The sequence below is a fragment of the Cavia porcellus genome, unplaced genomic scaffold (genome assembly GCF_034190915.1).
Source record: "Cavia porcellus strain 051 isolate PalLab524CR breed Dunkin Hartley unplaced genomic scaffold, mCavPor4.1 scaffold_20, whole genome shotgun sequence".
NCBI lineage: Eukaryota > Metazoa > Chordata > Mammalia > Rodentia > Caviidae > Cavia > Cavia porcellus.
Window position 1 is genome coordinate 68,748,271 of NW_026947503.1, and position 20,754 is coordinate 68,769,024.

Sequence of the window (20,754 nt, forward strand, 5' to 3'; positions counted from 1 at the left end):
GTGTAGTTGCCTATACTCTCAGACTTGATACTATCAATCATATCAGTTTTGAATAAAATCTTCTCTGCCTCATTTCTGTTATGCTCTTTTTTTGCCATCAGTTGTCTGCTTATCTTCATTCTGTTTTCTGCTCCATTGAGGATTCTCTGCCACTGTTCCTGGAGATCTAGGACTTTTTTCTCTCTCTATAATGCCATGGAGTATTCTCTTTTTTTTTTTTATTTAAGAGGAAAAAGAGAAAAACACAAAACAAACCAAAGCCATGGAGTATTCTCTGTAGAGTTGGATTGGTGGTTGTAAATTTCCCAAATTCCTCTTTGTCTTGGAAGTATCTTGTTTCTCCCTTTATTTCTTTTCTTTAAAATTTTATTTAAAAGGAAAAAGAGAAAAAACAAAACAAAACAAAGCGGTGTAAGGGTACAAGTAATACAGAACTACAAAAAAAAAACCATTAAGAAATCACCAGTTAATAGATTACACATTATCGTCCTAGAGATAGTTGCTCAAGTCACAGTATCAAAGCATACAAAGTGAATATTCAGAGAGAGAGACTGCAAATAGTTGTGTTCAGTGGTCCAACCAAAAACATTAATATGGTCATCTGTTTAACACCCCTAAACACACTTGCAGTTGTAGCCTTTAGAGCACTTTTTTCCCTCTCTTTTTTACAACAAAATTTACACATTTGGGGTTTAATTACTCCTTAGTTCTTATTACTTTTTCTTTGGAAGAGAATAAAGTCAAATATGGCAAAACAAAGCTGTCAGTCAAAACCAAGGATAGACATAGTACATGATGTAAGAACAGAGAACAAGGTTATCAACAATGGTTACCATAAGGTCTCTTGTTTCATTAAAAAGAATTGTCTATCTCATTAGGTATTATAAAGTTGAACAAAACAGTAGAGAACACGACCAATAAAACTTAAACATTGTAAACATTACAGGACTTCCAAAGGAGATAATAGTCAAACCAGAATGGGCATCATAGTGAATCTTATTGCCTCCAAAGTAGTGGCCTATACTCACAAACTATCATACAGAATGGAACAGAGTCTAATCAGTCAAAACAAGATAGTGGGAGTATTACAGGACTTCAAAACAAGTTAATAGGAACTCAAAAAAAGTTACTATAATATATGCTAATTTTTAAAATTTTTCCCCTTAATTAAAAAAACCATAAAAAATAACTAAATAATTTTTTAATGAATAAAGGAGAGATTGAGATAAAAAAGGACATAACAACATAACTATACAGGTCAAAGCATGACTGTTTCAGCAACATAGTGCTTCACCACCAAATAACCCAATTTAATAGTAGTTACCTTAGTGTCTTTTTCCTTGAAATATTTGAATATAACTTCATATACTATAGCTTCAAATATTTCCATATCAAGAAGCCCAGAATAAAGACTTTCCAATTAATAAGTGAAAACTATATAAGGCTTCAGGGCCACATAATGGGGACTCATGATTACCACATACTTTTATATATTTGAATCATTACTTACATTAGGGAAACTACTCGGTATTCACACATGTGAGATTGATTTATTTCACTTATGAGTATGGTCTCAAGCTGCGCCTATTTATGGATAAATATCTCAATGTGGTCCTTCTTTATAGCTGAATAATACTCCATTGTATAGAAATACCACAACTTTTTTATCCATTCCTCAGTTGATGGACACTTGGGTTGTTTCCAAGATCTGGCGATTACAACTTGTGCTGCTATAAACATAGGTGCACATATATCACTGTGGTGTAATGCTTTCAGTTCTTCTGGGAATATGCCTAGAAGTGGAATAGCTGGAATAATTGGGACTTCCAATCCCAGGTTTTTGAGGAATTCTCCAGACTGACCTCCACAAAGGTTGTACCAGTCTACACTCCCACCAACAGTGCAGGAGAGTTCCTTTTTCCCCACAGCCTCTCCAGCATTTGTTGTTGTTGGTTTTCTTTATCCTGGTCATTCATTCAGGAGTGAGATAGTATCTCAGTGTGGTTTTAATTTGCATTTCTCTAATGACCAATCATCATGAACATTTTTTCATGTATTTATTTGCCATTTGTATTTCTTCATCTGAGAAGTGCGTATTCATCTCAGACGCCCATTTTTGGATTGGATCTTTGAATTTTGGGGGTCTGAGTTTTTTTAATTCTTTATATGTTTTAGACAAGAGTCCCTTGTCTGACAGAGAGTTCACTAAAATCTTTTCCCAGTTTGTGGGTTTTCTTTTTACTATGCTGGGGATTTCTTTTGACATGCAGAAACTTTTTAATAAGAAGTGGTCCCAGTTATTGATTCTGGGAAGTATTTCCTGTGCGGTTGGAGTCCTGTTCATGAATTCTTTACCTACTCCTATGTCTCCAAGGCTTCTACCCAATTTGTCTTCCAATAGATTTAGTGTTTCTGTTTTAATATTCAGATCTTTGACCCATTTAGATTTTAATTTAGTACATGGTGATAGACATGGGTCTAGCTTTAGTTTTTGGCAAATGCAGAGGCAGTTTTTCCAGCACCATTTATTAAAGAGACTGTCGTTCTTCCAGTGAACCTGCTTGGCTCCTTATCAAAGATAAGGTGGTTGAGTGTCTTTGTAGTTGTGGTTGTATCTTCTAATCTATTCCACTGATCTTCGGCTCTGTTTTGATTCCAGTACCATGTTGATTTTACTACTGTTGCTTTGTAGTATAACTTCAAGTCAGGGATTGTGATGCCTCCTGCCTTGCCTTTGCTGCTTAGAATTGCCTTTGCTATTCTAGGTCTCTTCTGGTTCCAGATGAATTTTAGGAGTGATTTCTCTAGATCTATAAGGTATGTTGACGGTATTTTTATTGGGATTGCATTGAATCTGTGTAACAGTTTTGGGAGAATGGCCATTTTCACAATGTTTGTTCTTTCTATCCCTGAGCAAGGGATGTCTTTCCAATTTCTGAGACCATCTTCAATTTCTTTTTTCAGTGTATTATAATTTTCCCTGTATAGGTCTTTCACTTTTTTCGTAAGAGTAATTCCTAAATATTTTATTTTTTTGCTTGCTAAATGTGAAGAGTGTGGTTTCTCTTATTTCCCTCTCTGTGATTTTGTTGTTCGTGTATAGGAATGCTATTGATTTCTGAGTATTGATTTTGTATCCAGTTACATTACTTAATTCATGTATTATATCTAAGAGTCTTTCAATGGAGTTTAGGGGGTCTTCTATGTAGAGTATCATGTAATCTGCAAACAATGATAATTTAACTTCTTCTTTTCCTATCTTTACCCCTTTTATTTCTCTCTCTTGCCTAATTGCTCTGGCTAGTACTTCCAGTACTATATTAAATAGGAGTGGTGATAAAGGACATCCTTGTCTTGTGCCTGATTTTAAAGTAAAATTCAATTTTTGGCCATTTAGTGTGATGCTGGCTGTTGGTTTGTTATAAATGGCCTTTATTATATTGAGGTAAAGACCATCTATTCCAATTTTCTGTAAAGTACTTATCATGAATGAATATTGGACCTTATCGAAGGCTTTTTGTGCATCTATAGAAATGATCCTGTGATTCTTCCTTTTGACTTTATTGATATGGTGGATTACATTTATTGATTTACGTATGTTGAACCATCCCTGCATGCCTGGGATGAATCCCACTTGGTCATGGTGGATAATCTTCTTGATTTGCTGGATCATATTTGCCAATATTTTATTGAGGATTTTTGCATGTTTGTTCATTAGGGAGATCAGTCTATAGTTCTCTTTTTTAGTTGGGTCTTTCTCAGGTTTTGGTACTAGAGTAATATTTGCTTCTAGGAATGATTTAGGAAGGATTGCTTCCCTTTCAATTTCACTGAATAGTTTGAGGAGTGTTGACATTAGGTCTTCTTTGTATTTCTTGTACAATTCTGCAGTGAATCCATCTGGGCCTGGGCTCTTCTTTGTAGGTAAGGACTTAATTACATTTTCAAGTTCATTAACAGAGATTGGGTTATTCAACAGTTTTACATCTTCTTGGTCTAGCTTTGGTACTTCATATGTTTCTATAATCTGTCTATTTCTTCTGTGTTATCAAACCTTTGAGAGTAGAGGTTTTCAAAATAGGTGTTGATGATCTTCTGTATTTCTGTGGAGTCTGTAGTGATTTCACCTTTTTCATTTCTTACTGCATGAATTTGAGCTTTTTCTTCCTTTTTTAAAATAAGGTTGGCTAGGGGCTTATCGATTTTATTTATTCTTTCAAAGAACCACCTCTTTGATTCATTGGATTGTTTTCTTGGTCTCTACTGCATTGATTTCTGCTCTGAGTTTTATAATTTTCTCTCTTCTTTCGGCTTTGGGCTTCTCTTGCTCTTCTTTTTCTAGCTATTTGAGGTGTAGCATAAAGTTATTTGTATTCGTTCTGTTTTCCTGATGTGGGAACTCAGTGCAGTGAATTTTCCTCTCAGGACAGCTTTCATTGCATCCCACAGATTCCGGTAAGTTGTATCTGCATTTTCATTTTCTTGTAGGTATTTTTTAATTTCTTCGTTAATTTCTTCTGTGACCCACTGATTACTCAAGAGTGTGTTATTAAGTTTCCTTGTTTTTGTGGAATTTTTGCAGTATCTTTTATCATTAATTTCTAATTTCAGAGCGCTATGATCCGATAACATGCAAGGGATGATTTCAAATCTTTTGCATTTGTTTAAATAAGTTCTTTGAGCTAATATATGGTCTATTTTAGAGAATGATCCATGTACTGCTGAGAAGAATGTGTATTCTGATGTTGTTGGGTGGAACATTCTGTATATGTCTATCAAATCCATTTGTTCGCAGGTGTGATTCAGTTCTGTTATTTCTTTGCTCATTTTCTGTCTGGTTGATCTGTCCCTTGGTGTCAATGGCATATTAAGGTCTCCTGTTATAATTGTGTTACTGATAATTTGAGTTTTCATTTCTGTTAATGGTTGTTTTATATAACTGGGTGCTCTGGAGTTTGGTGCATATATATTTAAGATAGTTATCTCTTCCTCTTGGAGTGTTCCCCTAGTGAGTATGTAGTGACCTTCTTTGTCCTTTATGGTCATTGTTGGTTTTAAGTTCACGTTGTCTGCAAACAGAATGGCTACTCCTCCTTTTCTTTGGATTCCTGCTGCATGAAATATTGTTTTGCATCCTTTGACTTTCAGTCTGTGAGTATCCTTCTGGGTTAGATGGGTTTCCTGTAAACAGCATATGGTTGGATTTTGTTTCTTGATCCATTCTGCTAGTCTGTTTCTTTTGATTGGTGCATTGAGACCATTTACATTAATGGTTATTACTGTTAAATGCTGGTTAACTGTAGGAATGTTATCTCTCTGCTCTTGCATCTTTATCCTTCTGTTCTGTTTAATTATTTGCTTTGCTTAGTGGTTTTTTCCTTTGTGTATCTAAACTGTCTTTCAATATTTCTTGCAGGGTTGGTTTGGTGTTCATGAAGTTCTTCAGCTGTTCTTTGACATGGAAGTATCGTATTTCACCATCTATTTTGAATGATAGTTTTGCAGGATATATCAGTCTTGGTTGGAAATCATTTTGCTTTAGGATCTGGAATACTTCACTCCATGCTCTTCTTGACTTTATCGTTTGTGCTGAGAAGTCTGCTGTGATTCTGGTAGGTTTTCCTTTATAAGTGATCTGTCTTTTCTCTCTGACAGCTTTTAATAATCTATTCTTGTGTTGGATTTCTGGGATGGTGATTATTATATGTCTGGGTGTAGTTTTATTTTGGTTATCACTATTTGGAGTTCTATATGCTTCACTGATCCTGATGTCAGTTTCTGATCTCATGCTTGGGAAATTTTCAGCTATTACTTCTCTAAATATCCTCCTGACATCCTTCATGTTGTCTCCCTCTCTTTCATTAATCCCTATCATTCTTATGTTATTCTTCTTTGCATCGTCTTGCAGTTGTTGAATTGTTGTTTCTTGATTCCTTATTATTTTCCAAAGATCTTTCCTTTCCTGTTCACTAGCTGCAATCCTGTCCTCAAGGTCTGAAATTCTATCTTCACTTTCATTAAGGCGGTTTTTACAACTTTCAGTGGAGTTTTTTTTTTCCTGTATATCTCTGTGCATCTGCATTATGTATTCTGTTTGTTTCTTATATTTCTCGTCTAGGGATTCTATCTTTTTGTTTAGTTGCTCCAATTTTTTATCTGTGTTTTCTTTAGATATATTTACAATCTCTTTCATTTCTTTTATCATTTCTTCTTTTATCTGGGAGATTATGTCGAGTTTGAATTTCTTTAAAGCTTCCTGGAGTTGCTTGTCAATTTCAGTAGCTATTGTGTCTGATATATGAGGTGGATCGGATATATTTTCTTCTATATACATTGCTCCTAGGGTTTCCTGAGATGGGCTGGAGGTTTGAGGTTGCAATTTGGTCTTTTGTTTTGTCATTTTCCTATAATTCTGTGTTTCAAGTGTTATTTGAAAGCTTCCTCAGGATGTGTTGAAAATCCCCTTCTATGTTTGTAGCTACTGAGACTCTGGCACCACGCTACCACAAGCCATTGGGCTGCAGAACCAGTGGCCCTCCTCTGCCTGCTCAGAACTCCGCAGTTCCAAACAAGCTGGGCCTCAGGGACACTGTGCGCCCACCTGTCCCTTGGAAGCTCCACAGCTCTTCCATTGCAGCCCGGTTAGGGTACTCCCCACAGGCCGCGGTGCCTCAGGAACCTGTGATCCCTTCCTGCTTGCAGAGATATCCACAGTCCTCCAGACACACGGAGAGGCCGATGCAGGCACCCCAGATCCACCCAGCTCCTCCTCTGTACACTGATGGCTAGGCGTGGCAGCAAAAAGCCTGGGCTCTGGGGATAGTGTGGGCCCGCCCACCCGTTGGGAGCTCAGCAGTTCTCCATGTGCAACTGGGATGTGGAGGTGGATGTAGAGGCCTCAAACCCACCTCTCCCCTTCACTGCACCTGGAAGCCTGGAGGGACTCCAACAGTCTGGGCGGAGATATCCACAGTCCTCCAGACACACAGAGAGGCTTATGAAGGCACTCCAGTTCTACCCAGCTCCTCCTCTGCACACTGATGGCCAGGGGCGGCAGCAAAACAGGCTGGGTTTGGGTGATAGTGTGGGCCCGCCCACCCGTCGGGAGCTCAGCAGTTCTCCAAGTGCAACTGGGATGGGGAGGCGGATGTAGAGGCCTCAAACCCACCTCTCCCCTTCACTGCACCTGGGATCCTGGAGGGACTCCAACAGTCTGGGCGGAGATATCCACAGTCCTCCAGACACACAAAGAGGCCGATGAAGGCACCCCAGATCTGCCTAGCTCCTCCTCTGCACACCCCCTCTTTCATTTCTTTTATCATTTCCTATTTTACCTGGGAGCTTGTTTCGAGTTTGAATTCCTTTAAAGCTTCCTGGAGTTACTTGTTAATGTCAGTAGCTATTATGTCCAATATTTGAGGTGAATGGCATATATTTTCTTCTATATACATCACTCCTAGGGTTTCTTGAGATGGGCTGGAGGTTTGAGGTTGTAATTTGGTCTTTTGTTTTGTCATTTTCCTATATTTCTGTGTTTCAAGTGTTATTTGAAAGCTTCCTCAGGGTCTGTTGGAAATCCCCTTCTATGTTCGCAGCTCCTGAGATTCTGGCACCCAGTTACACCAAGCCACTGGGCCTGTAGAACCAATGGCCCTCTTCTGCCTGTTTAGAACTCCGTAGTTCCAGATAAGCTGGGCTTCAGGGACACTGTGCGCCCACCTGCTTGTTGGAAGCTCCACAGTTCTCCAAGCACAGCAGGAATGGGGAGGCGGATGTAGATGACTCAAACCCACTTATCCACTTCACTGCACCCGGAAGCCTGGAGGGTCCTGAACAGTCTGCGCTTTGGGCAGAGTGCACTGAGTACTTACCGCAGGCCATCGGGCCTCTGGAACCTGCGATGCTCCCCTGCTTGCTGAGATATCCAAAATCCTCCAGACCCACGGGGAGGCAGATGCAGGCGCCCCTGATCTGCTCAGCCCTTCCTCTGCCCCTTCCCCATTAATTTCTAGAGACAGCTTAGCAGGGTATATCAATGTGGGATGGAGGTTATTTTCTTTTAGGGCTTGGAATATTTCACTCCAGGCTCTTCTTAACTTGATGGTTTGTGTCGAGAAGTCTGCCATTATTCTGATGGTCCTTCCTCTGTATGTTATCTGATTCTTGTCTCTAACAGCTTTTAATATTCTGTCTTATATTGAATTTCTGGGATCTTGATTATTATATGCCTGGGTGTAGCTCCGTTTTGGTTGTAGGTGGCTGGAGTTCTGTATGCCTCATACATCAGAATATCATTTCCTTTTACTATGTTTGGGACGTTTTCCTTAATTATTTCTGTGAATAACCTTTGCAGTTCCTTTGTTTGTATCCCAGCTTCTTCATTCACATTCTTTATTCTCAAGTTATAGATCCTTTTTTTCATCTTCTAGCCTTTGTATTGTTACTGCTTATTTCCTTGTTATTTTTAAACAGTTTCCCCTTTCATACTCCCACATTGCAAAATTGCCCACCAGTTTGGATAATCTTTCCTTAGTTTCTTTCAAGCAGATTTGCCATCTTTCCATAGAGTTTTAAATTTCCTGGTGATCTCTTTGAATCTGCTTCATGTATTGTATATTTTTTTATATTCTTCACCAAATGGTTCTCTCCTGTGTTTGAGTTCCTCCCTTCTTCCATCTGTGTCTGCTTGAGGAGTGCTTAGTATCTCTTTTATTGATCTTCTTATATCTTGCTTTATTTGGCTAAATATTTCACTTTTGAACTCGTCTGTGAGGTCCTGAATATATCTCTTTATGTCCTCTTGTGCTGTGTCTGAAATTGCATGTTTGTTGTTCTCATTTTCCTTTGTATTTACCTGTCCTGGGTCAGTGTTCTCAGAATTGGAGTCTGGGAACTTTTTGTTGTTGCTTCCTCTTCCCATCTTTTTTGCTTCTTCTAGAAAGCCCCAGTTTCTTTGTTTGTTGGTTACAATTCTTCTGCAGTGTGCTGGCTAGATGACCCTTCACACTGCAATGTGCTAGTGAGTGCAGACAGGGACAGCGTATGCCGGCCCCTCCCCTCCAGATCAGTCAAGTTGCTGTGGCCTGCACTACTGTATTACTTTGCACTACCACCCTTCCGGAGCAGCCAAACCTCGGAGGCCCCACTCAGCCAGTGTGATTAGAGTGTGACACTGCTGCAGGGACTTGACCTCAGATAACCTCTTGGGTCTCCAGCCAGGTCATGTGACCCAGGCCTAGCTCACTCCTCCAATCTCATTTGGGAAGGGAACAATTGACTGAAGTCACTGCTGCCCCTTGGACTTGCCAGTCTTGCTCAGTCCCAGAATGTCGTCCACTGGAGCCCCCCTATTTATGGAATGGCTCCACTCCCATCACTCACTACAGGTCAATGTAGGCTCCCCGCCAACTCAGCTTTCCAGCTTGCTGACCCTTGAACTCAATGTAACTGCGCCTCCAGTGAATCCAAGCGGTGGGACCTCGGACGGCTCAACAAATCACAGGGTGACCCTGGCCAGTTGTGGCAGGATTCCAGCAAGGTACAGCGGGACCCCAGTAAGGCGTGGCAGGACTCAGCAAGTCATGGCAGGACCCCAGCAAGTCATGACGGGATCCCAGCAATGTGCGGTGAGACCCTGGCAAGTCATCGCGGGACCCCGGCCAGTCATCACGTGACCCTGGCAAGGCACAGTGGGACCCGGCAAGTCACAGTGGGACCCCAGCAGGGCATGACGGAACTTTGGCAAGTCGCGGCGGGACCCTGGCAAGTCACGGCATCGGCCAGTCATGGCAGGACCTGGGATGGTCGGCAAGCCGCCTTAATTTCTTCTTGGGTCCAGTGAATTCATCTCCCTCTGTTTGGAGCTCCCCACTCTGTATTATGTTGAATTGTAAGTTGACTATCTCAGGGAGCTTCTGTAGCCAGTTGTTATCTACCTGCCATCTTTCGTTAACCTTTTCTGAAGTGACGATATTTCAGTTTGGCCCATCTTTATAAATCATGTCAATCTCTGTATATTAGTCTCCTATTTTTATCAGTTTTCCAACTGAGTAATTTGTCTTCTAAATCACCTTGGTCTTTTTGAATTATGTAGAGGCATTTTTTATAGTTTTTGTGATAAATTTATGGCCTTAATCCAGCATTGATTTCTTTACAGGCTTAAAAACTCTTCCTCTGTATCAGAAATTTGCCATGTGAACTTCTGCATGTGTGTATGTGTGTTCTTACACTTTTTTCTTTAATAGGCCGACCTTTCTGTGTTCAGTGTTTAAAGGCATCTGTAACTTGGTGTGTTACAGAATGTAGAGCCGGTCATTTCATTTGGTTTCTCCTGAATCAGGCACATGTTCTTTTTCTGCTGTGTATTTTAAGCCTAGTGGGAATTTAGCTAGCCAGTGTCAGAAGCTTGTGATTGTCATCCTGCTTCCCCTAACATGCACATGCCAATGCACATGTTCACATGTGCAACCTTCACAGAGTGCAGCCCCATGCATTCACATGCTGGCCTTCAAGTGGCAGCTGAGAGCTGGTCTCTGCTGTTTCTGTAGAATTCCCAGTGTGGCCTACAGAGAGAAGCACTCCCATTAAGTCCATCCCAGCCAGAAGCAGGCACAGTACCCCACCTGCCTAGGACAGTAGGTTGTGGCTAGTAACATCAGACCTGATCTGCCCCTGAGCTCTGAGGTAAATACACATGGTTAGTTACCTCAGAAAGAGAAGCACTTTTGGTTTTTCTTTTAATTTAGATCTACTGGCATTATATTAAACTAGCTTTGTTACAGTTTAGGTTGTTATCTTTATTTTCCCTGCTAGCAGACAAAATACTCATTTGAATTAAAAATTGGGGTTGTGAGTCTTGCATCCCTGAGCCCATCTAACAATCTTCCTTGGAAATCCATCTACATTTTCCTTTGGTTGTTAGCATTAATAAAAAAGTTGTATGCATTAATAAAAAAAGAAATCTGTGAAACATTCACATTTAAAGGGAGTTCTCAAGATCCTGGTTAAGATCTAAAATTGTCTTCAGATAAAGGTAAATTAATATTTGAGCTCTTTGATTCTCTTAAACTGTGACTTTAGAAAACCACGTTTCTCTCTGAGTGTTTAGAAGGAGAAATGTGAGAATTATTTTAAGTCATTATTAACCAACATAGTCCATTGTAAGAATACTGTGTTATGGACCTATAGGAACATAGGTTAAATAACACATCTTGTTTTGGCAGAAAGTGTCTTGAGAAGACAGTTTCTTTCTTTGACCTGCTACCCTTGGTAGGTGGCCACACACTCACAGGGTGGCTGCTATAGCTCTAGGCATCATGTCAGTGTACTTAGTGAGAAGAGAGTTAAAAGCAAGAGACATAACTAACTCAAAGATTTGACAGAAGATTTGTCTTAAAATGGTTTTCCTTTCATCTTATTGACCATCCAAGCTTATAAGGAATGTTGGGAGATGTAATTTTTCAACTGGGAACATTTCTGACCTTGACAAAATCAAGATTCTGTCATAACCAGGAGATAATGGATATTGAGTGAAGATCTAGCAGCTGGTAATTCAGAGTCAAGGCCATGGGGCTACTGAGTTCCCGTCTCACTGGAAGAGTAATAAACCTTCAAGTTACAGCACAGCTGGAGCACCAATTTGACTGTGCAAGAATTCAGAGCGAGAACCAAATGTGCCCACCGCCCTCTAACCTGCCTGCCTCCTGTCCACCTGCCTCCTGCCTTGTCCTGTGCCATCTAGTCTCATGTCCTAGCAGGAAGTACCATTGCTGCCTGACTCACTCCTTGAATGTGTGTGATTCATTTGATCCTGGAATCCTCTGGTCTCTGTGTCGATCTCTCCCCGGCTTCCTTTGTTTTGACTCTGTCTGATGTGACTTTGGTGTTACCTCAAGCACATTCATTCTGATGCACTGGCTTTAGCCACTGCTCTGCTAGTCTGTGACTCTGATTCCTGGCTTTATCTTTCTTGTCCCTAGTCTTACTCTTTGCTTCTTTTAGCATGTGCTTCAGGATCACAAAGATAATGCTTTTTTGGGTCAGGTATCAACAATCATGTTTTATTGCAAATAGCATTACACCTAAATATATTAGTGCTGTTGACTTATTAACTTATTTTACTTTAGCCTCAATAGAAGACTCAATAGAGGAGGTAACTTCAGATCACCCAGAAGTTATTTCCATGCTTGAGGAAACTCTAAAAATGACAAAGGATATGAACTTTGAACAACCTTATGAAAAGCATGCCGAAATCTTAGAGGAAGTCCTCAGAGAGGTAGGAAAAAAAGTACAGCTGGTTAATTTTTGTCCTTTACTTAGCTATAGTTAATACAGTGTTATTCTGGAATATGTATAATTCTTTGAGTCTTATTTTACAGTACTGAAATGCATAGTCTTCAAATTCATGTACATTTTTAGTTCACATTGTTATATATAAAAACATCCCAGTGAAAAGTTGCTGATGCTGTTAAATAAGTTTTAAATGCTAAACAAAACTGTGAGGTAGAATTTCATAGCTTTGAAATACATTCATTCATTGTTCTATGGGAATAAATATTATGTGCACATATAGAACCACTGTGTAATATGTTGGGTGGTTTCCTTGAGTCTCAGCTTTCATAGCCCTGTTTTAGACTCTTTGCTCCTTAGCTCTCTTAGAGCGTCCCATAGACCCTTGATGTATTCTATATCTTTTCAGGTTGTTCTAGCATCAGATATTTCTTTCAGTAGCTTTCTGAGCATCCAGCCTACTATCCATCCCTGTTCTGGGTTAGATACTAAGCAGAGGGAGAAAGGAGAAGGGAAGGAGCCATGGTCCCATGTCCCATTTGAGACAAGAACCCAGTGAATTAAGCACAACTCTGGCCTGTAAGGAGTTACCATCCAGACTCAGTAAACCAGTGACTGAGTTTTCATGGGCTAAGTGGAAAACATGAGCACAAGGTGCAAGAACCCCATCACCGTCAGAATTGCCATGTTTGCTCAGAGCTGAAACAAAATACGGTGGGGGTTGTGGGGCATGTAAGTAGGGACATTGGGATCTGGAAGTACAGTCCTTGCCACTGACTGAAAAATTTCTCCATTCCTCTTAGTTTTTTCTGAGGATGCACATCTCCAGGTAGCGCTACTAAATACTTCCAATATAGGAATATACATAGTATAGTTGGGCAGTAAACTGGGATTTGGGACAATATAAAATACAGCAGACTTTAACATCAAAATGTGTATCACATGGTCATTTCTCAAGAGACCAGGGACCTATGTAGGAAACTTATTTTTCCTTTTCATCTTTTTTTTGGTACCATGGATCGAACTCACGACCTTGCGCTTGCCAGGCAGGTGCTTATGTTGTTGAGATGAATCTCTGGCCCTAGTTTTCCTTTTTTTATTTTAAATATAGAAAAAAGTAAAAACAACAATAAAATGGAGTTTCAAAACACAAGCCTATAGTAATCCCTTTCTGTCTTATTCCATTGTTTTTTAATATGTGACATTTTCCTATCTTCAGCAAAATCACTTGGAACAAATTAAAATCAGGAACATGACCTCTGCATTCAGTCCTGCCACACAAACCTCTCCAAAAAGAAGAAGCTTAGATAACCTGGTTCTTTTCTTAGAATGAGGATGGCAGAAATGCAGCAAGAACAACATAATATCTCAGTGATTATTTCACTGCATCAAAAATAGCAGAACACCTTTATAACACTGTAATGAAGTTTAGCTTAGGACTACAGATTATTTTACATTAAATTCAAGAACAAGTTAATTGTATTCCTACCACATTTATTTTTAATGTTTGATGGAAATTTTAAATATACAAAATGCATTGCAACATATGAGAAATAATGATTAGAGCAGAGGAAAAACAATCATTTTTAAAACTGACAGTTTATTCCAAAAAATCCAAGAGAGTAATCTAAAAAATATTGAGCTAATAATCACATTCACAAACTAGGCAGCCAAATAAGCTAAGAAATTCATATATGAAAGGAACATAAATGTAAAATAACTAATAATAACCCTGAAATAAGAGATTAACATTACCAGAAACACTAAACTTCACATACGTAGATATCAGCACATAGAGATATTACAATTTATTTGTAGAGATAAAATTTTGTTGAAACTTTTTATTTATAAGAAAATAACTCATAACTCATACATCTGTGTCTTCCTCAAGTTAATATACAGATTTGATGCAGTTCTAATAAAAATCTCTAATGTGTTTTGGAAAATGAGAACATGACTCTTAAGTTTATTTGGAAGAACTAATAGTTAAGTCTAGCTAAGAACAGTTTGTCAGAGAGGTACAATAGAGGGAGACTTACTTTAGCAGCTAGTGAAATGGGTCATACAAGGATCAAGGAACTTTAGGAGAGGCACAGGCACAAATCTCAGAACAGGTATAATTTTAGTACCTGCCTAAGATTACATTACACTGTAATATGAAGTAATTATTTAACAATATTGACTGATTAACTATTGAGGGAAAAAAACATTTAGATTCTTACCTTACATCAAGATAAAAATAAATAATTCCATGTAAATTAAAAAGCTAACTGTTACAGTGGTATTTTTCTTTAAATAGACTATAATGTAGTAACATTGGAATAATTTTAGTCAAGGACTACATCACTACAACAAATACTACTGATGATCAACTGATAAAGAACTGCTTTTGGCTCACAGTTTTGGAGGTTCCAGTCCAAAATGTGCTAGGCCTACTGTTCTTGGGCCTGTGGTGAGGTAGTGCAGCCTGGAAGAACAGCTGTGGGAGACTAGGAACACTACTCCACTGGCTGGAAAGCAAAGGGAGAAGGGAAGGAGCCATGGTCCCACGTCCCATTCAAGACCAGGACCCAGTGACCCAAGACCTGCACTAGGCCCACCTCACCTCCCTGTAACACTGAGCTGGCCAAGCTATTAGCATCTGGGCCTGTGGCAGGGATCCCAGTTCCAAAAGACAGCAGGGGTTCTGGGAACAGCTGCAATGGAAAATCTCCTAAGAGAAATTTTAATAGAGAGATGACTTAATAATGACTCTGCAAAAAATTACAGAAGTCAAGATTTTAAGGCAAAGGTCTACCTGGGGAAAGAATTTATAATAAATATAACATTAATTTTTTTTAAATTAGAAGGAAATCTAATACCCAGATATAAAAACAAGCCAGGAATATAAGCATATTTTATCTAAGTAGAAATATGCATGGTTAGTTAAAAGTTTGTAACATTTAAGTTTTCAATAAGAATATGAAATTAAAACAATCCTAAGTACCTGCGAGATTTGCTTTGACCCAAACTCTACCTGCTGCTATAGTACCCATCTTAGTATCGCTCCCTCTCAACTGAATGGTAAGAGCAAAGGCAAGTGGAGGATGTTGGCACTAAAACACAAGCTTGTTTGAACCTTGCTATGCATGAGGTGAACCTGTGGCATCATCCTGGAAGTGAGCCCTGTCCCAGCTTCCTAATCAGGATTTGCATTCAGTGATGCTGAATAATAGGTGGCAAAATGTGTTACTATTTTATTTAACAAAGGCTTCCCTTCCTGTTAACTTTTAAAACAGAATTTTGCCATTTCAAATTCATTTTTCTTTTAAAATTAACTTTTTTTTTTGCTGTTCTCAAGATCCAAAGTCAAAAGATATTTGAGATCTACAAAAATGACATATTAAGGTAAATTGCCTAACTTGTCAAGCTGGGATAGTGTAATCTTGTCAATAACATGATGTAATTTTATTCACAGGTAGTAGAAGAAAACAAGAAGAGATTTGCTGGTGCTCCAAAATTTGGAGGCTGGATTGTGGAAAATTGCCCTGTTATAAAAGAACTGTGGATGGTCTTAACTGAGAAAGGAATTGTACCAGATTTGGTAATCTGTTTATCAGACACAGAAAACAATGGTTGGTAAATACCATGTAAATTTATCAAGTAAATTTGAAACTGAAAAATTTATTGCTGATAATATTTTTAGTTAAAATATAGAGTGGAAAACTCTGTACTATCCTTAGGTACAAATACTACCCTAGCAACTTCTGGTGGGCAGAGGGAGAAGTCTGGAGCTGTGCTGGTTGGCTGAGCATTCTCCCAGGCCCACATATTATTTCCCGGAGCTGAGAATTTTACCCTCCAGAAGCAGTAACTTCTAAAAGAACAATGTGTAAAACAGGAAAATTAAATATATAAAAGTGTAAAACTTTAATTATTCTGTCAGTTTTCCTCTTAAGGAAATTTATTTGACACTAGAGTTTCCTGGGGGAAAATATAATGTACTGTCTCTTCATGTTGTAATTTTACCATATTAATATATACCTTTTAAAAAAAGATTTAAGGAAGTCTATTAAATTTTTAAGTGATTTAGACTCTGTTTTGATAAATCCTTTAATGAGAATATATTTAAATATAGGCAGAAATAATTTTTGTTCTTAATTTCAAAAATATATCTCACTCTATACAACTTTAAAAATAATATTATTCTCTATATCTGTATTTCAGGAAAATGTTTATTTAATAGGATATATTTACAAAATAAGTCTGAAATTGACTCTAAGATTTTAGAAAGATTGTTAAATGAGCTACAAGACAAAAAGGAAGAAGCAGCAGCAAGGTAAAGGTAAAATCTGCCTAGAATGATAAAAGCACATTAATATATATTTTAGAGCTATTAAATATCTTCTAATTATACTTGTGAAATACCTTTATCAAAAGATGATCTGCTGTTTTAAAATTTCATCACTACTCTGTTAAAAGTTAAAAATCAAGTGGTTTTCTAATCAGACAAAAAAATCAAAACTTTTATGTAATCTAAAAAAGTTTTAAATGCAAAACTGCTAAAATTTAAAACACCTATAATATCATGTAGAGACAATTACTGTTTATTAATTTGTTCAGTTAGTTTTCTCCTAGTCTTTTAACATATGCGTTTTAAATACAAATTAAAGTTGTATTACACATAGTTTTATATTCTGCTGTTTTCACTTAACAGATTGTGAATAATTACCATTTAATCAGAGAAAAAAATGTTGCCAATTCTTTTGCCCGTCAACTTAGAGTTAGCTAATTCTTTTACTACTTTTGAAAGATTTTCTAGTTAATAGCTAAGGTTTTTCAAAGTGTAACATTACGATTTTTCTTATCAAAGCCCACAACAATAGCAAATGTAAATTAATTGGCCTTAGCATGATTAGTTTAAAATTGTACATGGTAAAGTAAAAATGGATATATAAGCAATTTACTGTTCTTTTTACTACCATAAACATTTAATACTATAATATTGTGAATGTATCTGATTTTGCAAAGATAATTACATTTTGAGTCATTTCATTTCAGAAAGGCTAAAGAAGAGGCATTGAGAATAGAAGAAGAAAAACAAAGACTACTGGACACTATGCACGAAGGAGCAAAAGGTCAACAAAGATTGATAAGATAAATAATGTGTCATTTATTCTTGTATTCTGCAAACAGCTGCCTTATTTCAAGCAAATTATATGCAGGGTGATCCTATTCCTTAGGAGTCCAGATTTATGCCTATGGTTCCAACTTAACTTATAGTATGCCCTTTAATTCTCAAATATGTCAATTTGGATAATGCATCATATCATCACTGTAGTAATAGATTCATAGGAAAGACATTTCTAATAAAGATCCCTAACTCTGTACTTTCCAGGAAGGATCCACAGCAGAATAGTATGTGCAGCATGTTTGTAAATGACACTGTTGTTGTGGGTGACACATGGCTGATATTATTCCTATTAGAAGGATATTCAGAAAAACATCTAAACTCTGCAGAGATACAAGGTCCTTACATTTAAACATCAATCTCCCTTGTGGAGGAGCTTTTTTGTTAAATTTTAAGTTTCTTTAGATACTAGAGTTCTCAGTCTGGGATAACATTTAGGGATCTGAGAACTTAAATGGGAAAATAATTTCAACTGTATTTTCACTAACATGTAACTGAAATTTAGTAATCTCTTCAACTGTTAATACAGAGTAAACCAAAAGAGTACCTTGTCTTTGAAGTTAAAAGAAATGAAGGTATTTTCTCTTCATTATAGGTTTATATATCTTTCTTGTACAGTTCCAAACTTCTAGTAGTTATTAATACATCTGTTCATTGTCCTTCTTAATACATTAGTAAAGGTGTACAGATTTCCTACAGCAGAGTTCTTTTTATTCTGACAATCATATTTCAATATAATTGGCCTCTTATGTATTTTATTTATTGATTTTGCTAGCATTATTCAGAAAAAAGGTCCATAAGTTTCACCACACTGCCAGAGGAATCCATGGCTGAAAGAGTGAAGGGTAGAGTTCAGTTTTCTACTGCTGTCTGACAGGCTACTCCAAAACTTAGTTGTGTATGAAAACCTTCATTTTTATCACAGAATCCATCCTGTGGGTCATGACTTGAGTAAGGCCCCATTGGTGACATCTTTTCATTACCTGAGCACAGGAGTTCCTGTTTGAGTGGTCTACCTTGGAAGTGGGTGTTCTAGCCTCAGTAATCCTTCAGAACCTCCTAAAACACCCTAAGTCAGAACCCTACAGGTAGGCCACTCCCAATTACTGTCCACAGAAACTATAAGGAAGTATGTAAAGATTGTTATTTTTACCACTAGTTTTGGTGTCATTTATTTTGAACCAATAGATAATATAACACAGATTAACAGTAAAAATCACAAATAATTGAAGGATTTTAGACCACTTTACCTTTCATTTCATCCCTGATTTATGTAGAACACAGATTATTCACTGGGGTTTTAGGAAAAAGGATTTTCACTTTAAAACGTTCTGCAACATTATATAAATTATTTTTATAATTTATCCAATATAGATTAAAAATACAACCTAGAAATAAATTTTTATACACACATTGGGGGTATATATTTTTTACTATTAGAGATATGTAGTTGAAATTTTAAGTTTCTTGGGTAGACTATGTAACTTCATTTCCAGGTGCAGTAGAAGTCACTAAGTACTCTTTTGTACTTGGGTATATTATCATAAAATTTTCCATTTAACAAAAAGATTTGCCGCTTTTCAAGTTACATACTTGAAAGCTACACAAACTATAATCTTAGTTCATACTGAGATATTAGGATACTTTGGAATGCCTTTCGCTGGGGTGTAATCATCTAGCATTAGATAAGATTTGGATGTCAGAGACGTTTCACACCACAAGAATGTGATACTTGAAGAATTCACTGGGGAGTGAATTTCACGTGAGTACAAAAAGCAAGTTCATGTATTTTTTCAAATCATCTTTGTATGAAAAATACCTCATATTCCATTTCATGAGTGTATCATCTTAGTTTCATAAGTATATGAAAGCAAAGTGAGTTTTCTGATACCATATTTTTCCTAAAAAATTTTCATGCATTTAATTTTTTTAGCAGCTACCCCAAACTTGTAATTGTTTTATAAATTTAAAATTAGCATATTAATCAATATATGACTACTCACTGTTTTCAACTTAACTTTAGAGAGGCTATCATTGTATATATATAGTCCAGCCTGGTGCTGCCCAATATAAACTACATATGTAACTAAATTTTCTAGTAGCCACACATTTCGCATTCAGTGTTTCCATTCTAACTCTTTGGATCCTTTTGTATGTTTAATATTTAACATATGCTCCAATTTGGACTGGCCTCATTTTGGGTGCTCAGTAGCCACATGTGACGAGTGGCTACCATACTGGATGATACATATCTAGACAGTCTGTAACTGAATGGGCTTTGTGCTGTCTCTAGTTTTTCACTGTTAGAATATTTTGAATTGCTATAAATACTTCTTCTTTTGAATAAACTGTTGTTCTGGTTCTCTCATAAGACTATGAAAAAATGACTGTCCTTCTTTACCCATTTTAATAGATAAAATTACTCTTTGTTCTGGACTAAGCATTTAGTATCCAATAAATGTTTGTTGACTTAAATGGAGTGCTAATTTTTTCCTCCTCTTGCTTTCTAGAAGCTGAAGAAGCTGATAATGAAGCTGAAGAAGAAATTGATGGTGAGGAGTCTGAATTCAGAGGAGAGTCTGAAGCACCTGAAGTATCTGAAAATCGAGAGTCATTATTACATGAAGAGTCTGAAATGTCTCAAACCCACAAAACAGAGCATGAATCAGGTTTTCCTCTCCTCTGTTCTATTCTGATCAATTACGTGTGTGTGTGTGTGTGTGTGTGTGTGTAAATGGAAACTGGCTAAAAAGATGGAAAGGTGAGTCTTCCCAACTGCCAAGAAGGTCCAGATTGTATAATGTGTAATATGGTAGGAAAGGCAAGGCTGCTTAGTCAGAGCACTAGTGTTAGAAACAAGACAGTTGCCCAGAAAGCAGGACCATTAAAATTACCAAACTGTAAAACCTTTTCTTTTCTTCTGACCTTTTAAATCCTACCTTGTCATTGTGTTTTTCATTTGTTTTTAATACTAAGAGAAGAACTCTTCAAGAGCCTCTATAAAACCCCTCATGTCATGCATCCATGAGCTAGCCCCATCTCAAGACCTACTTTGGTGGACTGGGTCAGATGAGGAGTCTGTGGGTGATGGAAGTCACCCTAAAGAAGGAAAGGCAGCATACTCCATTATGGCAATGAGGTTGGCAGAGCTAGCGCTGGATTAGAAACTAACTTTACAGACGAATCTTGAGATATTTTCAGCTAGATGCCAGACTAGATCATTAAAGGCTGGAAACTTGGTGTTAGTTGGTGAAAGAAAAGGAAAAATGTAGCAACAAGAACCCTCAAGTTCAACA

General features: G+C 37.5%; 1 protein-coding gene across 4 annotated transcripts in view; it reads left to right on the forward strand.

Moving 5' to 3' along the window:
- Ak9 (adenylate kinase 9) overlaps window positions 1–20,754 on the forward strand; it is a 147,470-nt gene that overhangs the window by 58,935 nt on the left and 67,781 nt on the right. For all 4 annotated transcript variants that reach the window (XM_063232018.1, XM_063232020.1, XM_063232019.1 and 1 more), the window contains 5 exons: window positions 12,126–12,274; window positions 15,746–15,902; window positions 16,495–16,606; window positions 17,329–17,405; window positions 19,969–20,127. In XM_063232018.1, coding sequence (XP_063088088.1) covers window positions 12,126–12,274; window positions 15,746–15,902; window positions 16,495–16,606; window positions 17,329–17,405; window positions 19,969–20,127 — 654 coding nt within the window. The remainder of the gene's footprint in view (window positions 1–12,125; window positions 12,275–15,745; window positions 15,903–16,494; window positions 16,607–17,328; window positions 17,406–19,968; window positions 20,128–20,754) is intronic.